At 41.5% G+C, this 22,431-nt stretch overlaps 2 protein-coding genes across 8 annotated transcripts in view; one reads left to right on the top strand and one right to left on the bottom strand.

Moving 5' to 3' along the window:
* The window catches only part of runx2b (RUNX family transcription factor 2b), a 119,829-nt gene extending 116,059 nt beyond the window's left edge, over nt 1-3,770 (top strand). For all 6 annotated transcript variants that reach the window (XM_067571713.1, XM_067571712.1, XM_067571715.1 and 3 more), the window contains one exon: nt 377-3,770. In XM_067571713.1, the coding sequence (XP_067427814.1) occupies nt 377-855 (479 nt within the window). In that variant the 3' untranslated portion in view covers nt 856-3,770. The remainder of the gene's footprint in view (nt 1-376) is intronic.
* Nucleotides 3,771-9,076: 5,306 nt separating this feature from the next.
* Nucleotides 9,077-22,203, bottom strand: clic5b (chloride intracellular channel 5b). 2 transcript variants are annotated; one of them, XM_067572507.1, is made up of 6 exons: nt 21,535-22,203; nt 13,587-13,696; nt 13,362-13,487; nt 12,607-12,713; nt 12,083-12,264; nt 9,077-10,747 (listed from the first exon to the last, which is right to left on the bottom strand). In XM_067572507.1, exons 1-6 carry the CDS (start codon nt 22,099-22,101, stop codon nt 10,583-10,585), a joined length of 1,257 nt encoding a protein of 418 aa, XP_067428608.1. In that variant the 5' UTR covers nt 22,102-22,203; the 3' UTR covers nt 9,077-10,582. The 2 variants fall into 2 exon arrangements, with proteins under 2 accessions (XP_067428608.1, XP_067428610.1); XM_067572509.1 differs by lacking the exon at nt 21,535-22,203 and adding an exon at nt 17,220-17,634.
* Nucleotides 22,204-22,431: the final 228 nt, after the last annotated feature.

Here is a 22,431-nt window from a genome sequence, read left to right as displayed (position 1 = left end):
GAATAAAACAATATTTGTAGATAAATGCTATTCCATATCTGTGCCCACAAAATCCATCAGCCAAAGTCTTTTCCAAATTGGTTAACACACATATCTGGCTCAAAATATCTGATTACATACAATTCAGTTTACTACCGTTTCATTTCTCAAGGGACTTATTCGTTAAACTCAATTACTCTACAAGACAAAGTGCTAAATCGCATAAGAGTCCAAAGCCACAATTCACATAATCAAAACTGACAAACTGGTAAGAAGAAATGTAATTATTTAGGCTTGCGTGATTGTATCTGCTGTACTGTTGATGCCAGAGAATCCTAAAAGAATTCATGTGTTTGTGTGTGTGTGTGTGTGTGTGTGTGTGTGTGTGTGTCTTTAGGTTCCTCTGACCTGAGCCCGTTCCCCGGTCAGTTCGAGCGTCAGTTCCCAGGCCTCTCCTCCCTCACAGAGAGTCGTTTCTCCAGCCCTCGGATGCACTACCCGGCCACCTTCACCTACACCCCGCCCGTCACCTCTGCCATGTCGCTGGGCAGCGCCCACTACCACACCTACCTTCCCCCGCCTTACCCGGGCTCCACCCAAAGCCAGAGCGGTCCCTTCCAGACCAGCAGCACACCCTATCTCTACTACGGCGCTTCGTCCGGCTCGTACCAGTTCTCCATGGTTCCCGGCGGGGATCGCTCGCCCTCCCGGATGATCCCACCTTGCACTAGCGCCTCCACGGGCACTTCCCTGGTGAACCCCAACCTGCCAAGCCAGACGGAGGGAGGGGTGGATGGCGACGGGAGCCACAGTAACTCCCCGACTGTTCTCAACCCCGGAGGCCGCATGGATGAGGCTGTCTGGAGGCCATATTGAAGAAAACAAGGAGGAAGAAAACAAGAAGTCAACTGATGTCATGGTTTGGAAGCACAAAGCCTTTTTTTATTGAAAAGGGGATTTTTGAGCTCTCATCAGCTAAGAACTATCTCTACCTTTTGCTTGGAAATTAAGGTTGAGGTTAAAAAAAAAAAAAATACTTGTACGGACTTGTCTTCCTGGAATGTGTTTTGACCAAGGCACTACAAAGGGAGTCATTCTCACAGCAATAATGAGAAAGACACTAGACAATTTTGGTTTACTAGGCGCAAGTGGATGAGACATTATTCCAGTTTTATTATAATCCACAAGCTAAGGGATGCTTCAACAATATTTGTAAAAGACTGCCTCTTTTGTATAGTGTTTGTATTTCAATAAGGCTTTTTGCAGAGCATGTTTTTGTACTACGACAATATCAAGATGCAAGTTAAGCACTGAGTAGCAAGTGATGAGAGTAACACATATGTTACCTTAAGTGGTATGGACAGTAAATTTGCTTTAAACCAATTAATTTAACTTGTATATTGTGGGTGAAACGTTGATGTAGATTGAGGCGTTTTCTTAGTTTTAACTTATAAAGCCATAAATTATGTATTGTATTTGAAAACTTGAGTCAAAGAAGTGTAATCTGAATATTTTTGATGCATCTATATGACTAAGTTAAAATGATTTTTTTTTTTTTTTTTTGATAGGTAATTTAAAGAGTGAGAGGTTTAATTTTTTTAGTACCCAAAGATTTAAATCGTTTCGAATATGAAATGTAATTTCCAAAGAGTATTGCAACATGTTTCTTCTGGTGTAACTTTCAGTTTAACTGCTCCACACGTTAGGAGCCCAACATCCTTGCTAGGCGTTGACATACATTTGGCTCAGAATTAAACCTTTGGTATTTATTGAGCAATAACTCGTATTGTGCCTCTTGGCAACATACCATGAAAGAGAGCTTCAATGGGGGAAAATAATTATCCGTTGGGGAAATTCAGCTTGATTTCTCGAGTTTGTCTGGTTTGACATGCACACAGATACATGCGTATTTTCCCGTCCAAATAAGAAATGGTACATTCATACACGAATTGACATGTAGCCCAAAGATGATTATGCTGGTGCCACGCCTAATGGTACTTTGAGTGCACTCAAAAGTAGCAGGTCAGACTTTTAGGGTTCAGTTATTTTGTGATAAAGATAAAGAACTCCTCAGGACTGGAATGATCCTCGGATGATCGCACAGACTTGCTATATCTGCACGTCCTCTTCACAACCAGTCCGGCTGAATGCTCTTGTCAAGATTATAGGGAAAACATGCCAAGGCTGTTATAGCTTTCATATCATGTGGAAAAGATAGCTTTGAAAAAGTTTGTCTTAGTGTGTGACACACACGGGTACTTTTTTTTTGTTTTTTGGTTTGTTTTGTTTTTTTTTTGCATTTTCTCTTTCAGTCTTTGAGATTGAAAATGAAATATCACAGTTGAAACAGAAGAGACTGTGACATTCCTTCAGACGTATTTATTTTCCCTTCTTTTTTTTTTTGCTTCTGTTGACATGGTTTACCAAATAGATCTGTACTGTCCCTCGCTAGTGTCATAACCTAAAATCATTCTGTGGCACCAGGATGAGGGAACGTCTGATATTCCAAATTTAAAATTGCTATGTGAGATTTTTAAAGTGTTGGAGTAAAAGGAAAAAGTGCAAAAAAAAGCCGAGGTGATTGGATGCAGCTGCTGGCAGCAAACTGGTAACCAAAAAATATGGGAGACTTGTGTATGTTTGTTTCATAAAGCACTTATTTCTTGTTTTATTTCTAGCAGCACTTGCGGCTGGCTGCCAGCAGGGCTCGTGGTTTTGGTCCTCAGTGCAGATATAACGCCACTGGAGTCATATGAACACACACACACACACACACACACACACACACACACACACACACACACACACACACACACACACACATATACACACACGCAGAATGGATAACACTTGGCTAAACAAGCCATTTTCATTGGAGTTGGTAGGCAGTTGGTATTTGTTTGAAAAAAGCATTTTTTTTTTGCTTTCATACAATATGATATTCAGTGCATGTAGGTAATATAATAACCCAATTTTAAAAAGCTGAGAAAAACATGGCCCTGTCCAAGGATCAGACTTCAAGCTTTTCATTGAAGGTTTGCACGCAGTGCCTCTTTTCCCGTCTCTGCAGAGGATGTTCGGAACTCAGTTAATGGAATTGAACATGTCACACTACATTTCCCCAACTGCTTCAGCCCAAACGAAAAGTATTTTTGCTGTTACAGTGTAACATAAGAAAGCAAATAAAAACCTTTTAGATTGTTGTGATTTTATAGCTTTTTTCCAATTACAAATTGATTCAGTGTCTCCACGGTAACTATGCACATCTGTAGGAATTTATTTAAACTCCTTTCTCTCTTTCCAACTTTGAACAGGAAATGGTCTTTTAAAAACTGTTTACACATCATCGCAGCACTGACATCCCATTCTGTCCTCATCTGCTTTTGTTTGTGTTGTGTTTATTGTTTGGGTTTTTTTTTTTTTCCAGAAAACAAGAGGTCCATCCTTTCTTTTTTTCCCTCTTGGTTAAATGTTGCATACAAACTGTCATCAAAGATGCTGACCTTGTATTATTTAATGATCAACATGTATGATATCCAGGAACCGTACTTTTACCCTGCTCTTATATAAAGTTGACTTGTTATGTCTATTGTTATGCTTCTTCTCTCATGAACACTTGTCAGGAAATTTAAACTGGTACGTTTCATAAAGGTGTTCCATAAGGTGAGTGTTTTGTTTTGTTTTTTTTTTCTTTAAAGGGACAAACAGACCTGACAACAGTGAGTGAAATTGGCATTGTGATTGTACATTTTGTTTATTTTAAGAATAAAATAGGAATTTTGTAACTTAAATTCTCCTGTTAATCTCCTCTTTCCACTGAAATCACACTTTTAATTCAATTTTAATATAAAAGGACATCCCCTGACCACACTCTTAATTCTGCAAGAACGTACACAAGTGTCATCATGCGTTTAATCTTCTCTGAAACAGCTAACAAGCAGATCTCAGAGAGTGTTGCGCATAGGAAGCACTTTTAGCGGTGTCATCTCTGGTCTGCCGCTCCGTCTGCACCAACATTGTCTTTGGACGGGGAGTAAGGCAGGCTGGGGCCCCGGCACACTCAGCCAGACTACTACTGCCACTGCCACTGCCATGGCTTCATTTCAAAGGTACACTGGGAAACCAGAGAGATGGAGACAGGATCGGAGACAGGGAGAACCAGGGAAGCTGTTTTACATTATTCCAAGACATAATAGAACCAATCTAAGTGTGCGCACACACACGTACACACGCTGAACGAGAGAGAAGGGAGGGCTCCGCCATCCCCATGTGTTTTTTTAAGGTTTCAAATTGGGAACATTCTCGGGATTTCCCTGAATATAGATTGCGTGGAAAAAGCTCCCGCTGGTTTCAGGTTCACATTCTCAGCGTTCTCAGCCATGTCTAGCAATTATAATAATGAACTCCGGAGGAGCAACGGGACCCAGACACCCAGAGAAATTAGCATAATGTCCTGCATGCACGGGAGACACAGCAGCACCGAGGCAGACTCACTTAACAGAGTTGGTATAGAGTTCTCATCCCTGTTAAATTTGGTGGTTGAACATGATGCCAGCGATGATGTGCTCTTGATTTTTATACCAGGTTGTGAGTAGTCTGCAGCAGCAGCACAAAGCACACCGCACTCCCTCCCTTATAATATTATGCAATTGTGCAATCAGCAGAGAGGAATACAAACAGGAGTTTATGAGGAGACGAAACCACTCCATTCAGCTGACTGTGCAAACACACACACACATACACACACAAACACACACACACACACACACACACACACACACACACAGCTGACAGCCCAATACAAACTGTTTACTTGACCTCTACAAACGTTTCAGAGGAGCAGCTCAGGCGGGAAGTGATCCTCTGGGGTCTCATACCACTCACAGAGCTGTATATCTCTTCCTATGTTTTTGTCTCCACTAGCAGGGCTATGTGTGTGTGTCTGTGTGTGTGTGTGTGTGTGTGTGTTTCCACTGTTCTTTTCTGCCCTTACACAGGAATGCATCTTGATTTCTCATTTGGGCCTGAGATAAACTCAGGGCAGGGGGCTCTCCAGTGTAGGCCCTGACTGTTGAATGAGCATGACTGACCTCAGTGAACCTCTCTAATCTGATGTCATCTGAGTTTAACTAATGGCGACGGGCCACTTTAATGTCTCAGAGGTAGACCATCTTTCAGATCAGGCCATGCCCACCATAAAATACACAAAATTGATCTTAATTTGATCTGATTGTAATTGAGCAACCCTTGTCCTAGTCCAGAAGAATTTCAAACTGAGTCAACAATAACTGTGTACTTTGGCGCACTCTAGTGGCTTTTTTATTTAACCTTAGGGACCGGGGTGAGGGGCCCACCCATACGGTCCTCTCTATAGCCAAAGGCAGTCTGGATATGGCCAAATAGCGCTTATTATGTTAGCGGTACTCAGAGACCAACAAAAGTTCCAACACCCTGCATTTTGTCTCTGCAAACTTCAGTCTGTACAAGAGTTTTTTGCTCTTGCGTAAACGAATGCCAGATATGAAAAGTTCTTCACCCTTACAGAGAGGGGTTGTAAACAGCGACTTGTCTTTTGACCTGTAATAAAAGAAACGATCAATTGGCAGGCAAGCTGCATCCAGGCAGCAGCCCAGAACCTCACAGACATGGTAGGTCAGCGCTGTAAGGCAGCCTGACATCCTGCACCAGAATCCATTCATCACTAGATTAAAGCATGCCTGTGTCTTTAGCCTGCTTTGGAAATATTCGATTCCATGAACCCATTTGCTGCTAAGTGAAACACAGCTAAGAGAAAAGTGCACTTATGAAACGTAAAATGCCTACATTTAATGAGTTCTGCCAGTTCAGATTATGCAATCTGATACTGGCCACACCGCCTGAAAAAAGGGAATTACTGTGAAAATGCAAGTGTCAGGACCATGGACAGCGACCAAACACACAAACAAAAGGCCTCTTTGTCCAAGGCCTCCGCTTCATGTCAGTGTTTCAAATTATACACCATCTCAACTGTCAAAAAATGGCAAACTGTTGCGGCACAAGCGAGTGTACAGAACATAAGACAGGATAAACCTCAGCTCGTTGCCAAATATTCATGCAAAACAGGCCTTTTCCATAGGTTTCAGCCAGGCAATAAAATTTCAAAAATTTGGGCAGGGGCCCCATCTTCGCATGAAACCAAGCATGAAGGAGCTCTATGTGTTCTTCCTGTCAGATGAAGGGCTGTTAAAACTTTATCAGGCGAGTGTTAATTGAGGACTAATGGACTGGTAATTCCAAGCAGTTACAGAGATCCAGTTCACTGCTGAATGACATACAACCCTGGTGACATTTAGATCATGTTGGGCTTTTTGGAAAATCCACCACACGACCATAGCCATCTGGGGATGCCAGGCGAACGTGGGATGAAGGATGCCCGCCATCGTGTCTGGTTCTGCTTTAGACATTCATCCTCTCTGTCTCCAAGGATCATAACTCGTGTTAGAGGCAGGTTTTATGGTTTATGACTGGAAAATAAAATGCTGCGTGTTTCCTGCAGGCAAAGCGATGATTTACAACTCTGAATGATAAAGTGTTCGCTCGCCTGACAGTGCGGATGTGTGAGGGCTGCTGAGGATCCAGACATGTCCGACATGTGGATGTGAGTGTGGTCGTATAGCGAGTGTGGCCACCACAGTGCGGTTATATACATTGGAACACAGCATAGAGGGGAAAAGTTCTGGCTCACTAGCAGGTATCAATACCTGACATCATCATCTCGCATAATTAGCACAGTGTCCACATCCTTCTTCAGTGACCATGGATTATTTCATGTGGTTCAGAACTGGAACTGAAACCCTAACCAGTAAATTTAACCAAGAGCATAAATACCCCTGGGCTCTGCTTTCTGCAGACATGGTTACTCATTTCAACTACATGGTCTCCTCTCCAAAAAGCCAATCAGATATGTTTATTGTTATCTTCTGCCTAAATTTAGGCCTGATTATTTAAATACACAGAAAAATGTCTTGATCACCTGGCTCCAAGCTCAAACAGTCCACACTTCAGGCCACGACAGGCCTGTCCCAGCCCCACAGCTCTTCCAGTGATCTAACACAGGGGCCTGAGTGTGCCAAGAACTCTCTCTGGTGAGGTCGTCAGTCTTACGCCGAAACCGCAGGCGCGCGCCAGGCAGATCAATAATCCCCATCAAGCTTCACCACAAGTCACTCAAACCTCCAAGGGCAGGCGAGCGGAGGAGGGTTGGGGGACCTGCTGAGAATTTGATACTTTCTTAGATGCTCTCTGTCTCAGAGTGGAAGAGATGAGGACTCGTCTTCTGCAGCTCTGTCTCTCTTTTAAACATGATCTCATGTTATGACATGGTTCCTGTCGATGTCGGCCGTGCTCTGATTAGACACTTCCTTCTCAGGCCAGTAGGACCTCAGCTGTCACCTTCTGAATAGGTTGATGTTGATGTCACATGTCAGTCATTACCCAACATTAATAGTAAATGGAAGGAGTTTGTCAGTGGCCAATAGATTTAAATATTTTTAGCTATGTTAGCAATTACTCGGCCCACCACTTTGGCCCTGACTGAAATATCTCAAAAACTATTGGATGGATTTCTTTGAAACCTTGTACAGACATTCATGGTGCCCAGAGGATGAATCCGCCTGACTTTACTGTAACTTTTCCTCTAGTGCCGCCATGAGTTTGACATTTTTGACATGTCTCAACAACTACTGGATGGATTGCTATCCAATTTGGTACAAATGATCATCCCCCTTTCAGGATGAATTGTATTAATTTTGGTGGTCCCTCAACTTTAATCAAAGTTTCAGTTTTTCCAAATTATGGCTGAATACTTGCAAAACATTCCCATCAGGTGTGTGAAAAAAAAATCCTAGCTGGGGAAACTGTATAACATTACAAAACAAATGAAGTCTTTTCTGCTGCTATTGCAGTTAAACTACATGTATAACACATTAACTAAATAGCGTTTCTTCTAAAATAGCGAGACAGTATGAGGTAAAATCAAACTTCACCTCAGGCTGAAACATATGTGTCTGTCTCATGGGTGCAATATCTATGGTAAGCAGCGGCTAAATTTGACTTGTACTTGCATGGGGCATTGAGGGCTATATGGCAGTATTTCTTACACTATGGGTCTGGCCCTTAATTGGATCACAGGTCTGTTTCTGGTAGGTCCTCACACGTCAAATGCACCAGTTTGTTTTAATCAGCTCAGGTCTCAAAGCAAGACTCAATTTACACAATTTATGCCTGAGCTGAGAAGGTTTACTAAACCTGGCTATAAAAGTACGCTGTGTGTGAGTCCCTGTCAGCCTATATGGACTGTGCTATGGTGGCCAAGGCCAGCGACTGGTAGATCCACTGGGAGTGTAATAACAGATTAATGTGGCGTGCCAGGCCCCATGACCAGACGTGTTTGACGTTAATGCTCCACTGTATATTATCCAGCTTGCAGAAATGTTGGATGTGAGCGATGGGATCCAAGGACAGGGATGTTTAGGTACTAATTACCAAACAGCAAGGCACAAGTCTCGCTCCATATTTCCTTACTTCTGTGGAAACACTAGGCAGGCTCCATTTATTTTCTTTGACTGTTGTTTCTGGCAAGGCCGTGTCTCAGTAAACACCACTCGCCCACCATTGTAAATCCGACAGGCGCAGATCTTTCAAGTTAGACTCCTTTGAGGAAAAATGGAGACAGATCGGATGGCGGCGCTCGGGTTTTCCGTCTTAATGAGAGAGTGGAGAAGAGGGATGGCGTTTGATCCCTGGCATGGAAGCCTCTATTTAAGCCTGTCAACGGTCATCACTCTCTCTCTCTCTCTCTCTCTCTCTCTTTCTCTCTCTCTCCTTCTTTCTCTCTTCCTCAGTCTCTCTCGCTCACTGTTACGGATGGAGAAACAGACCTGCACCACTGGATTTGATCAACTCAGTCAGGCACACTTAACCCTTTTCAGGACCAGGATCCAGGCACCTTTGCTATCACTCAGACAAACCGTTCACCTCTCTCTTCATGACAACCTAGAGAGTATCAGTGTTGATTGATCACCTAGCTGGAAAAGAAAAGAAAAGGCAGAAGCAGATCTGTGAAAATATTATTTTATTTGTAGAGCTTCGCAATGAGCAAGCCTCTCAGTCATCATGCTCCAATTTCATATCATATGTTTGTCCAAACCACACAAGAGCCTTATGGTTCTTCAAGGAAGTCTCGCTATAGTTGCAGCCTGACATCAAGCCAAAGACGATAAGCCCCAAGACAAATTTCCATCCTCCTCTGCGTGGACAATGAAACTTTTGAACTTGAACTTTTAGGCTCTGGATGTTGATCGACTCCTCAGAGCGGAGGAAATGTCTCTTTGATGAAGGGCTGGAGGGCAGGGCTCCTGACCATTGCGGACCTGGCCTGGAAGACGCTTTTCATCGCAGCACTAATGGCTCTACCTAATCAGGCCTGATTGGGCTGCTAAATAAATACTCTCTCCATCCATAATATCATGTGTAACTTAAGACAAAATCAATACCTAGACTGAACACTAATAGCTCGAGGCAAAACAAATGTCTCAGCTCTGGCTGCAATACATTTTTCATAATGAGTCCATCAGTGACATTGGCATGGATTTTTTGATACTTCCAAATAAAGGCACATAGTTGAGGCAGCTGGTTTTCCATATCTTAAAAAGAAGCTCTATATCAGCAAGACATATCAACACAGAAAGAGATTCATGCATGCAAACAATTCAGAAGCAAGCTTCGTTTTGAGCCATGGATGCCCTTGTCAGATAATTTTTGTTCTTTCTGAACTAACGTCATTGAGCATATCAAAGTATTTCTTAAATTCATCTTCATCAAGACTTACTCTCAAAATCAATCTTTCAGAAGCAGGAGTGATTTTTTTTTTTAAAGAAATGTATAAGCTCAAGGAAACAAAACAACTACAGCAACACCAATTGAATAACAATCAAAATGAATCTGCAGATTGCAACAGTCATATTCAGCAAACAATTAGCATCAGTCATCAATCATAGATGAATCAAGGTGTCTCCCCGGGAGCCAGAGCTCAATAATAAACACTGGAGTCAGACTAGACTTCTGTGGGCTTAGGAATAAATAAAGTGAACGACCCTGACATCAGCAGCTAGTAAAATGTTTGGCCGCGCGGACCGGTGGAGTATGTATGAAAGGGAGCTTTGTGTTATGAGAAATAAATACAGACAGACACAATCATGTTTGAGTGAAAAGTGTTATGTCACAGCAGCAAAATTTGAATCGGGTTTGGAACTTGTGAATAAACTTAAATGTGCTTGATTTATCTTCCGCTCCACTTTTCTTTTGCCCATGTCTGTTTCTGTGATTGCAAAACCATATACACTATGTACTGAATCGCTGAAATCCATCACATCTGGAGTTGCAAAGCAACATGAGCCTTTAACACAGACATCTGCGCTGTTTACTGCAACAGAGAATAATCTCAGGTTCTTGAAAATGCCACCAATGAAGACTCAAGAGGACAGTCACATGCATGTTTGAAAGTGATGTTTTTTGTGTCATTTGTTGCCAGTTTATTTTGTTTGAGCTTGGGTCGGTAGACGAGTTACTTGGCCAGTCTCCTCGCCACATCTTTGTAGGCGGTCTCGATCTCAGAGTCAGCGGCGCAGGTGTTAGTGAACTCATCACGTGCATAGGCGTTGTTCAGGTACCGCCACACCCCTGTCATGTCTGAGGGGATGTCGTAGTTACGGTACTTCTTAGCAACAACCTAGAAGAGAAGGAAAAGCTGTAAGTTTAATGTGAATTAAAGACAAACTTAATTTATCTCATCAGATATTTAAAATCCACCCCTGGGCGCTCTAATACAGTCAAACTATATCAATTCTAGGAGTTATTTTGTTACGAGGTGTTTCAATTTACATTCCCTAAACATGCCTCATTTACAGCTTTTTCAGTTAATAAATTAAAGATGGAATTTTTTTCATTTTTTTGAGCTGATGATGGCAATAGACAACAAGTTAAGGGATCACATGAGTTATTGGGGTTACATCATCTAGGAACCTCGGATGTCTGTACTTAATTTTCTGTTAATCCATCAGCAGATGTTGAAACATTTCACCGGATGAGTGACTATGAGCCACTGGTGGCCCAAGAGGAAGAGTCAGAGGATTCCTCCGCTGGGAACCGTGAATATCTGTACCACATTTAACGGCAATCCATCCAATAGTTGTGAACACACTTCACAAAAAAAAAGTAAACCTAATGGTGGCTTTAGAGGTAAAGACAGAGGATCATTAAAGACTTTAGTATACATCTTCTGGGAATCATTTTTGTAAATTTCATGGTAATCAATCCAATAATTGTTGAGATATTTGACACAGACATCTCTAGAGCCACGCTGGTAGTGTGGTTAAAAATCGTATGTGTTTATGGCTGTGTGTATAGGTTGCTCCTCTCCCTTTACACTGAGCCCTGCTTTTTATGTGGTAAATCTTTAATTTAAGTCCAAAGTTTCAATGTTAATTTATTAATTTGTCAGTCATGTTATACAAATAAATGAATGCATTTGTGTTTCACAGTACTATATTTTGTTGAAGGGCTTCAGGCCTATTGTGATGTTTTTAAAAGGTGTTTTGTGATGTTTAATTAATCTGTTTAATCAGTGATAGTGATAACAGGTGTGCATCATTAGGTGCTCTAACACATGCTGTTAAATTTGATGCACTCATGGCTGTGAGTGTGTGACCGTAGCAAATTGTGATTATCAGCATTAACAGAGAAATCCTACATCAACGTTTGTTTGTTGTTCTGTATCAGTTTGCTTTGTATCAGTTTAGCTCACCCTGCTGTAACGAGACTGTGGTAGGTTCCAGTTAGGTGAGGCTGAGAAGGCCAGTCACTTGCTGTGAGGCTGCAGGTTTTAGCTGTTAATTTTTCTTCAATTTATTTGTCATATTAGGCCCAGGACTGCCATTTATGAGTGGATTTATAGCCTTAAACATGGGTCCATATCAATCCATGCACATCTAAGACAATATAAATCAAATAATCATCTCTTTCTCAGTGTTACCTGTTATTTTCAGCATGTACACTACTTCTTTACCTTGACTATGTGCAGTTTAGGCAGCAGGTTGCAATCTGCGAGAGTGAGCTCGTTCCCATCCAGGAAGGTTCGGTTTGAGCCCTTCTCCTCCTCCATACTGTCTGCATCGATCTCATCAGGCAAGGGGCTGTTCAGGTAGTCATCCAGCTTCTTCAGGGCTCTGCTCAGACCTTTCTCTAGAGCTAAAGACACAAGACACACATAAGTACACATGAGCATGGATGCAATATTGTCACAGGGTGAGTGACATAATTAAATCTATATATGATACGTGCATGATTGTAGGCTCACAACCTGTGGATACCTCAGTGTAGACAGAAAAGATTTGTGCTTGCTGGTACTTAATAATATCACTAGGTGGCAGCAAAGCAAACTCAGTGAGTCCAACCCTCAAATACTGGACTCTGCTACTACCTAGTGGAGGAATGTAATAATGGCAGTCATGTATTTTTTTCCATCTTGTTCTACTGAGTGTGTGTGTGTGTGTGCCTGTGAGTGTAAATGGCACAAAATGAGCAGCCCACCAGCGTTGGCCTCTGGTTTGGTGTTCTTGATGTAGGCTGAGAACTTGGCGAAGATGTCATTTCCAGCTGTGTTCGACTCTCTCTGCTTGGCCGCCAGTTTGGGATACCTGAGCAGACGGGGGACAGAGTCAGGAGACGCAGTCAGAGAGGCAGACCAAACCATCTGGATAGTATTAACACCTGGGCTGGAGCTCAGCTCAGACTGAAAACATGTTACACACACTCACACCGAGTTGGCCGCCCACCCCGTAAGCTTTCTCACACTAAAGTCCATTTATAATGTAAAAAACTTTACAGGCAATAAAAGAAAGATTTAGTTAATCTGCCGTTTTTTTTCTCTGCAAGTGCTCACACACTGGCTCTAACTTTCTTTTGGAATGACAGTCACAAAAAAATATGTAACTGTTTTGCCTTTTCCAAAATTGGATGGATTCTTATTTGATATCCTTTAATTTAGTTTAGTCTTCAAGACTTAAATTACTTTGCACCCCCGTTGTGCAAAAAACACCTGAGACACACATAATGTTTACTCAGATTTATAACAGCCATAAACAACAAAGTTATATGCATCATATCCACTGACATCAGTCCTCTTCAAAAACAGCACATATTCATCTTTTATTGGCCTGAAATGTTTCCTGCCCTTTCAACAGTGCTGCTGAAACAAAATAAATCTAGCCAAGAGCAGCGTGTGTAGTCAGTGATATAATCTGATACTGTAAACTATGTGTTGTAAAAACGTCCTGTTGAATTACTTTGGAGGAGAGAGCGTTTCCTCAAGGAACTCCTCGATCTTGTTGATATCGGTCTTGACCTCTCCGTTGAAGGTCAGGAAAGGAGGGTGTGTCCCCGGAGCCAGGTTGTGCAGATCCGCCGGCTTCCTGCAGAGGACGCATAAAGAGCAGTGTGTGTGATGACGAACCCGGCGAGTGTGTAAGTGTGTTTTTGTGTTGGGAGCTTACAACCCCGTATATCCTAACCTCTTGAGGTCGACGGTGGTGACATTGAACACCACTCCTTTGAGCCAGAGGATCATGAAGAGGCGCTGAGAGAAGGGACAGTTGCCGATGCTCTCTCCATCACTGCCTGCCTGCACACACACACACACACACACACAAGATGACAGAAAACATGTCAGAACCAGCTATTGTCTGAAAAACGACCACAGAGTTGAATCTATACCTCACAGTCTCAACAGTCTTTAATGTAAGGCTACAGGACTGCAATACACTGTGTAGAGGATTCTGTTATTGTTCCATCTTGTGCTCCTTTTATTCAAAACACTCTTCATCCCTGTGGAGCAAATTGCTCAGAGTCTTCCTCTACAAAGTGGTCACAGGCTGAAAGCTGGAAAGGATTAAATGTCTTGCATCAGGTCACAGGTTCACATGGACGGACAGTCACCCTGCTCGCTACAACAACTTGCATTCATTTTCACAAGGACAGCTGTTGTGGGAAAATCAAACGTGACACTTTGGTCACAAGATTGAAACCCTGATACTAACAATCAAATACTATTTGGATTAGATTATCTCAAAGTTTTATTTGATTAGTAAGGTTCTTGAGAGAAGCATCATGGGTTGTATAAATTAAAACACAACGCAAACACACATAAATACGTCATCCTTAAACCTCCGTTGCAAACTGATGATAAGGACAGAGAAGCAAATCTACACTCTGGAGACCTGCCAGCGTTCTAACCTGGCAGTAATATTCTACTTGGACCTAATAGTTTCCATGTAGATGTGGACTTGTAACCAAAGCAGCACATTGTTGTTGTGAAAGCATTTTACCAAACACCAAAAAGAAGAAAACAAACTTGTCTTTTGTCTGTTAGCTTTGCATTTATCCAAATGGTTTTGAGATAAGTTCATCAATAACTCTAGAATATTTAATCCTACAGAAACACCACATAATTTTTTTTCCCAGACCACTACTGATAGAATCACTTCCTTTCCATCATATATTTGCAGTGAGATCGAGTGGCATGTAGGGATACACAGCAGAGAACCGACAGTGACACCTGATCCGCTGGCCCAGCTGAATTATACATAGTGTGATTCCATCACCTGGTTCACTGACCACCGGGGCACAGAGTGCAGGGTCAGACCTGTAGGCCCGCTGTCACAGAGAGACCAACAACACACAGCAAAATAACTGCACTGACCACGAGGTCAGCAGGTTGAGCAGAGATTTAACGAGTGGAGTTAGTCTCCCTCATTTAATTATTTGAATTAGATTATCTAATGATTTTTTTTGGGGGGGGGAGTCTCTAAAATAACGTTGTGTAACAAGAAACCACCAGATAAATTTCTGTGTGTGCATGTGTGTGTATATTACATATCTAGAAGACTTAACATAGTGAGCTAAAACATTATTATGCACAAAAGTACACAAATATTGAATAGACTCTGGGATAAGTTGATCAGAGTCCATAGTTTATTAAAAAAAAAACAAGTAATTCCATTTTTACTATGTAAAATATTACGATTTTTATAGTAAACATCTTGAGATGGATAATACTACAATGTTACAAAGATGCCAAATTTTTTGTAAGCACACACAGCACATGCGCCCAGTTGTACACAGCTCCTAGCAAACACCAGAAAACACAGATGTCGGTCTAAAAGTAGCTGAGCCAACTGTATGCACGCCAGCCATTGATGCTCAGTTGCTGTCATGCTGCCCGAGTGCATGTGATGCTTCTGTCAGTGCATTGTTATGGCTAGCCTCAGCGGCACGGCGGTAACACAATACACAGCAGATAATAGCCAATCAACATCTAGAACACGGAGGACAAAAGCTGTCTCACACAACTGGGCCTGCAGGCACATGAGTGCTTAGAGCTGCTGAGCGATCTGATGATGAGAGGATCAGCTGGACGCAATGCAGCTTCATGCTTCATATGTGCGCCATTCATCTTACCAAGGCAGTTTATACAAAATGATTCCTCATGTTTTTATGTTCCTTGTGTACATAAATTTGTTTGCAATTCATTAATACTGCAATATTTGGCCATTAACTCGTTCAGCTCATCTGTACAAATGGACTTTGTTCCAATAAAAAGATCAGATAACAAGGCTCAGGGTAATAATTTGAGTAAATTATATGTTGCTGTTCCAATTGCAGTGTGCAGTTTTCTTATCTAAAGCATTTTATGAAAGCCATTTAAATGCTTTTATTTTATTAAATTGAACTTTACTGTGCAATTTGTCCAATAAGTACCATGTTCTCCAAATTCCTGAGCTTTATCACAGCATGCCACTACTGAAAATTAGTATTAGAATTTATAGACTTCTGATTTTAATCACATTACAAATGACTAAACACAATGATGTTTTTCAGCTTCTTCGATGAAAACTGTAGGGAAACTGATGGTTATGATGGTTAATCTCTTACGTATCTGTCTTAAGTTAGAAGGTTATTTACCAGAGTCATAATTGGGGCACTGACATATAGTGATATAGTCGGTGCTCATGCCGCTACATGCTTTTCTACAATATATATGTAGATATTTTCTCTCCTTAAGTGCAAAAAAAACGAGCTACTAGTCCACAGAATGCTTCAACCCAAAATGATATCTTGAGCTGGTTGTACAAAAGTCTTCTGAATAACTTCTGTGTGGGGCTGAGTGTGTTAGAGGAGTTGCAGTCATGCAGGATGATTCTCTGTCCATCTAGGTCACATCTCAGATGGCAGGGAAAAAATAATATCAGGGTTGCAGCTACTATGGAAACCACTCTTTATATAAGGTTTGTGCATCAAAACTGGCTCCACACGTCACTTTAATAGAGCCAATGGTAAGTTTGGTTGCATTAAAATAGCAACAGTTCAGAACTTCTTACAAAACATATGGTGTAGATTTTGTTTTGAGTTTGTATGGAGAGATCAAAATAGTATCTAGCACAGTTTTTTTTCTGTTTAAAGGAGGAACATTGTGAATGGTGACGCAAAATGTCGTCAGCGCCGGTGAACTTTCGGTTACCAAGCTGACTGGTTTCCTAGGAGGTGATTTGGCTGAAAGCAACCTTCACACCAGCTAATTGGGTCAGTGCATCCAGGCAGCACATCACAGAAGCTTCCACCTCACCTGCTTTAGGTACATTCATCTGCCTCTAACGTTTCTCAGGGGGGGACTCTCTAGACAGCAAAACAACATGGCTGTATCGACTAAAGGTGGCACTCGCACTTGCAGAAAAAAAATAATTCCAGGAATACTTGAATATGAAAAAACACAGTGGTTGATTTAATGGGATGCGAGTGAAGAAAATTTGCACTTCTTTTAATTTTCAAGAGAATTATCCCACCATGTACTGCGAAATCAAATCTAAAAACAGCATCTTAGCCAATTGCAATTGTGTTTGAGATGAAGTAATGGTACCGCAGCAGTGCCTGATGCAAGCTTCAGTGTCACTGTCATAACAATCCTGGGTCAACATAGAGCGCAGTGTACCAGTGCTGCTGTAACTCTACCTCTGCTATTGGGTTACATGGACTTTCCACAACACATAGCGGTACTGATGCTACGCTGAAAATCCTGCTGTTATACTGCCTCTATCTTTCATCAAAACTGAACTTTAGAATATACTGGAATACTTCTGTCTCTGTCTTACCTTGACAAAAAGTTCGATATCAGGGTCTCTGTCTTGACCGTTAGTGGACATGACGCTTGGTTCTGGCTGTTACCTTTGTTTTTTTGTTTTTTTTCTTTCTAAACTACAGTCCTTTTATTATCCTTAGAGGTCTACATCCTCTAGAAAAAGAGGAAAAAAGCTGAGATATCCCTCTGAGATTATCCAGTGATCCCTCACACCTAAAAAAAAAAAAAAAGCTGCCTTGGTTCTGTTCCCCCTTCAGTTTCAAGTCCCCAATTCAAGATTTCCAACAACTTCTTGTTCCGTAAAGGCAGTTTTCTTCCTTGTTCATGTCCTGCAGGGAAGGCTGAGAGTCGGACCAGGTGGCAGGTACAGCCCTGTGCTCTGATTTAGACACAGATGGGGAGCACAGCAAGCTCTCACTGACACAAAGTGGAAAACAGGTGTCAGTCTATAGCAGGGGGTGGAGCCCCATCTCTCTCTCTTCCCACCACTGATACCCGCCACCCCCTCCTCCATCACCTCATCTTTTATTTGTCCCCTCTCTTCCAACTTTGATAACCTCATTTTGTTATTTTTCCTATCGTTACATGTCCTTTCTTTGCTTTATTTTTCCAATGAGACATTTCCAAAAAAACACATCATAAACTGTTATATCATCACTCTCAAGTAATCCCATTAAATTAAAAAAAAAAGTTACTTTCAGTCACTTTCTGTGGCAGTCTATGTCAGTATTTGAGTGCCTGAGTGGCAGCATTCATATTTAATTCGTGTTCACACTTGCTTGACTCCGGCAGAATAAGGCAGGCTATATTGGATCACCAGTAGGAGAAGATTCCTCTGTGAATTATTAATTCTTGTCTTTGGGTTTTAATGCAGGAATTGAAAGGAAAGGGGCTAAATGGGGAGACAAAAATAAAAGCGGGTAGGACCGTGAAAAACTCTCCATCAGCACACGTCGAAGAAATTGAGTGGCACTCACTAATCGCCTCACTAGGAAAGGCACAGAGATATACTGGGAGATGTACCCAAAAGAAATTACTCATCGGAGAATCTGCGAGCCAGATTAAAGTAGAGAGACAGACAGAGAGAGAGAGAGAGAGAGAGAGAGAGAGAGAGAGATGGGGCTGCTATGAGCTAATTTTTCAAAACTGTTTCTATTTATAGAGCAGCCCCCTCTCCTGGCAGTCATACCGACATACAGCACAAACCAATTACTGGGCCGCTGTGGAAGAAGGAGTTCTTCTTCAGTGCTCAGGATGAAAACTGTTGAGTTGTTTCTAAATGTGTTATTGTTGGTTTTGATGGAGAGTCGAGTTGATTTTTATAGGCCTTTATCAAAGTTACAGTCTCAACAAGCTTCACAGCAAGCACACGATGAAAACAATACATGATAATGAGTTCTCTCCGTATTTCCTGCATCTTTTACCACTATAAACCTGAGAGGACACTGAGTTTAGCTGATTGCCATGATCATTAAAGCGGTCGTTCTAAATTTGGGAAACATGCTTATTTGCTTTCTTGCCAAGAGTCAGAACGAGGAGATCGATACCAGTCTCACATCTGCCTGGTAAATGTAAGGCTAAAACAAGTAGCCAGTTAGCTTAGCATAAAAACAAGAAACAGGGGGAGACATCTAGCCTAGGTTATATAACAGTGATATTGTGCTGGAAAAGAGTGACTAAGTTTATTTCCCAAAAGTTCAAACTATTCATTTGGGGATTTCGAAATCCTTGATGGTAATGAAAGGCTGAGGAGAAACGGCCTTGGTTTGTGTGTCCTCTTGAGACAAAAGGAGGCTCAAATCACTGACTTGGTGGGCTAATCATTCACCCAAAAATCAAAGAGTAACAGACATTTTGTATCTTCCCTGAGCCAAAGTGGAGAGAGGGAGCGTTTGAACTCTTTTTCTCCTCTTGCAACGACCCCAAAATCTTGCCAGTACAAGTATTGTCTTTTGTTCATTATCTTCTGTTCTTTGATGTGATGCATAATATGAACATGATATTATGGCTGTCCAAATTTGAATAGTGAGTACTAGATTTTATAGCAAGTATTATCTAGCCATGTTGTCATATAAGATAGAAACATTAGGTGCAAATGCCTCTTTGAGATAGTAGGTGAAGCTTATTCTTTAGTGGCCTCATGAGACTCCTCCTCTCCTCTCTGTGAAAGCAGGGGAGGAGTCTCGTAAGCTTTCAGCACAAACAGATGATCTCCTAACTCTCCTCCCTACTTTTATAGCACAGCACAGCTTGTTTTATGGGAATTGTTGATGATTTAACTATTGGGAAATCCGCCTGCGGATCGGATTCACTCGGATAGGAAGGCCAGATAGTGGATAGAGGGCGGGGTGGTATGTGGAGTAGGGGCCAGGGCCAAGTATGTTGTCAATTTCACGGTGAACTCTGGTCTGTGTTTATCATAACTGTTATATAACGAGATCTAGATAGTATATCTGCATGTGTCAAATGTGATCTTGTCCTTTTCGTACCGTAAATGTGTTAATGCGCTGGGGTTTCCGCTGAACTCCCAAATCACCAATGTTGTTTCTAATTATCGAGAAAATGTGTAAAGGTCAGTTGCAAGGACTATATATATATCCTAGACTAGAAGAATAAGGTTTTGTATGACTTGATAAAAGACATAACATTCTCATTTATTATTTCTACTTCCAATTTTTCCCTTGGTAAAAGTCGTTACAATGGGCATTTGATATGTTGTTCTTATAATAATGCAATATTCATGGAATGGAGCAAAATATTGTTGGGTTTGGCAAAGCTAGAGGCTAATGCTTTTTCTGGAATTTGCTCCACTCTTCACCACAACTGTTAGAAGGATTATTTTAAGAACTGGCCATCCGAGTCAGATTGTAGCAATTATTTTTGCTCATTTGCAGCACCACTGTTTTGATTGCATACATACATTTTTATCTGACAATGTCAAAAAAAAAAAAAAAAGACATGACTGCTATAAGAGTTTGTACTAATATACTTCACCAGTGTTTCAAGGGCTTTGGTGAGTTCAGACAGAACTCCTTGAGTCCAGTCTACGGACTCTCAATCTCTGTTTCCCAATCAGCAAAGTGACCCCTGCGTGTACCAATAGTACACCTTACAGACTTCCTCTATCAGAAACGCAGCAAAACACACAGTTGGGATTTGCTCAAGCATGGAGTTCACCCCCGGTTTCTATGGCCCTACAGTAAACAAGTTAATTATTACATCAGACTGCCTTGAGATTAAAGTCACCGACAAAGGTCCTGATACACTGAGATCACAGTTTCTATGACATTTCTGCATCAAAAAATATTGCTGAACATATTCTTGGTAACTACTAGAAATATTGGTAGTGTATTAGTTCTTAACCACAGACTAAAACCACATGTACAACCATATGCTCTTGCTATATAATATATATATATATAAATATGATAATTACATTTCTATTTTTCAGTTAATAGAGTATTTACACCACTTAGCTGATATGTTTTCAATTTTTTTATGAACAATTTCTTTTAGGTTTTGATTTTCATATTCAAAAAGTGTTTTTCTTTAAAAATGTGTACTTAATACGACCTACACGAGGAAAGTCCACTGTCTTGATTTTGTTGTTGTTGAACTGTGATTGTGAAATGCCATATTCCACTGCTTGAGATTATGTTATACAATTACTATCACATCTCGCCGTTATAATAATAAAAAAAAACCTTGTACATATGACTTATGACTTAAGAAGCGCCTATTATTGTGTAATAACCATATTTCTGGCTCAGGCATTTAACAAATGTCCAGGTCACCAATATCCACAAAAACAGATTAATGTTTCCAATTAACTATTGGATGGGGTTGAAGATAAATTGCAATATGTTATGTCATATATATTGTAGGTATTGCAATACTGCTGAACTATATTTAAAGAAAACACATTAGGATATCCTTCCATTTCAAGTAAAATGCACAGGAGGAAATATTATGAGCCTAATTGTTTTATTGTCATAATTGCCCCCAATAACCTGTAATATCGCTATCGTTGTCTGGCTGCAATCATAAATCATTTTTGCTCCATTCCAAAATAAATGTAGAATATGTTAACTTGTCTGAACTTTTTCAAGGGCTAAATTAACAGTAAAACACATGCTCACACCGTCCAGCTGGAATTAAAATGTTCACTGTTGTGTTTTATGTCCTAATCCTGAGTAACCAACGCAGAAGCACAGTGAAGGATACACACCATGGCTTCAAGGAGCCTTTTGGCAAATCTCATGCACAGTGCTTATTTCATCACTGATGGAAGTAAAAACCAACTTTATTGTTGCTCGACATGCTCTTACCTTGACAAACAGAGAGATGTCAGGTAGGCTCGGATCTGCTGGCGCAGCGCTGCTCTCATCCAGGGTGACATTCTCCAGAGGTTTGAGGCTGTAGTCGACAGACTCCTCCGGGCTGGACTCAGTACTGTGGTGGGTGTACGCCATCATCATCCCATCCTCTACGTTATCCTCCTCCAGGATCCTCGGCGGGTCGTCGCACGGGTCCTGGGAGGACGCTGAGGAGGCAGAAGAGCGCCTGGATCCGGAGTGAACCTCGCCGTTCACCTCCTCCACCTTTATCACTACAGGCTCTGGCTCCATCTTTAGTTCTTCGGCCTTCACCTCCTCTTTTTCCTCTGCCATTTTCTCGGGTTTACCCTCTTCGTCGTCGCTTGATGAAGAGGACGAGCTGCTGTGTTTATCCGCGTCTCTGGTGTCCATGTAGTCCGGAGAGCTGCGCTCTGTCTCCGCAGAGGTGTGAACCTGCACCAGCTGCTCTTTCGCCTCACCTGAGTTCTCTCGGTCGGGGCTTTCAGCTCCATCACGGCGCCCTTCATGCACAGCTACTATGTCATACGAGTTGTCCATGTTTGCTGGTGTTTTTTTGGCAGACCTGGGGTTTAACCTGGAGGAGTGTTGCAGAAATGGTGGCACACAGTCCGCCTGCCTCTGACTGACTGAGCAAATTCCAGCGATAACTCATAAAAGACCTTTGATCCTGCAAGTTAACAGGTGATTTATGCAGAGGCGGAGGCCTGTTCCTTCAATGACATTTAGGCAGTGAGGGGATTTCAGTTTGAGTAAGTGCACTAAGCAGATACACATTTAAATGTTTCATTTTAACTTTTTAAAAATGTGTCTATTCTTCTGTGTTATCAAACCCTGTTCAGTCCCACACTGTAAAAGAAGAAAAGTGTT

Source organism: Thunnus thynnus, chromosome 18, assembly GCF_963924715.1.
Source record: "Thunnus thynnus chromosome 18, fThuThy2.1, whole genome shotgun sequence".
In the NCBI taxonomy this organism is placed as follows: domain Eukaryota; kingdom Metazoa; phylum Chordata; class Actinopteri; order Scombriformes; family Scombridae; genus Thunnus; species Thunnus thynnus.
Note: the sequence above shows the minus strand (reverse complement) of the source record. Positions and strands in the feature narration are given on the sequence as shown.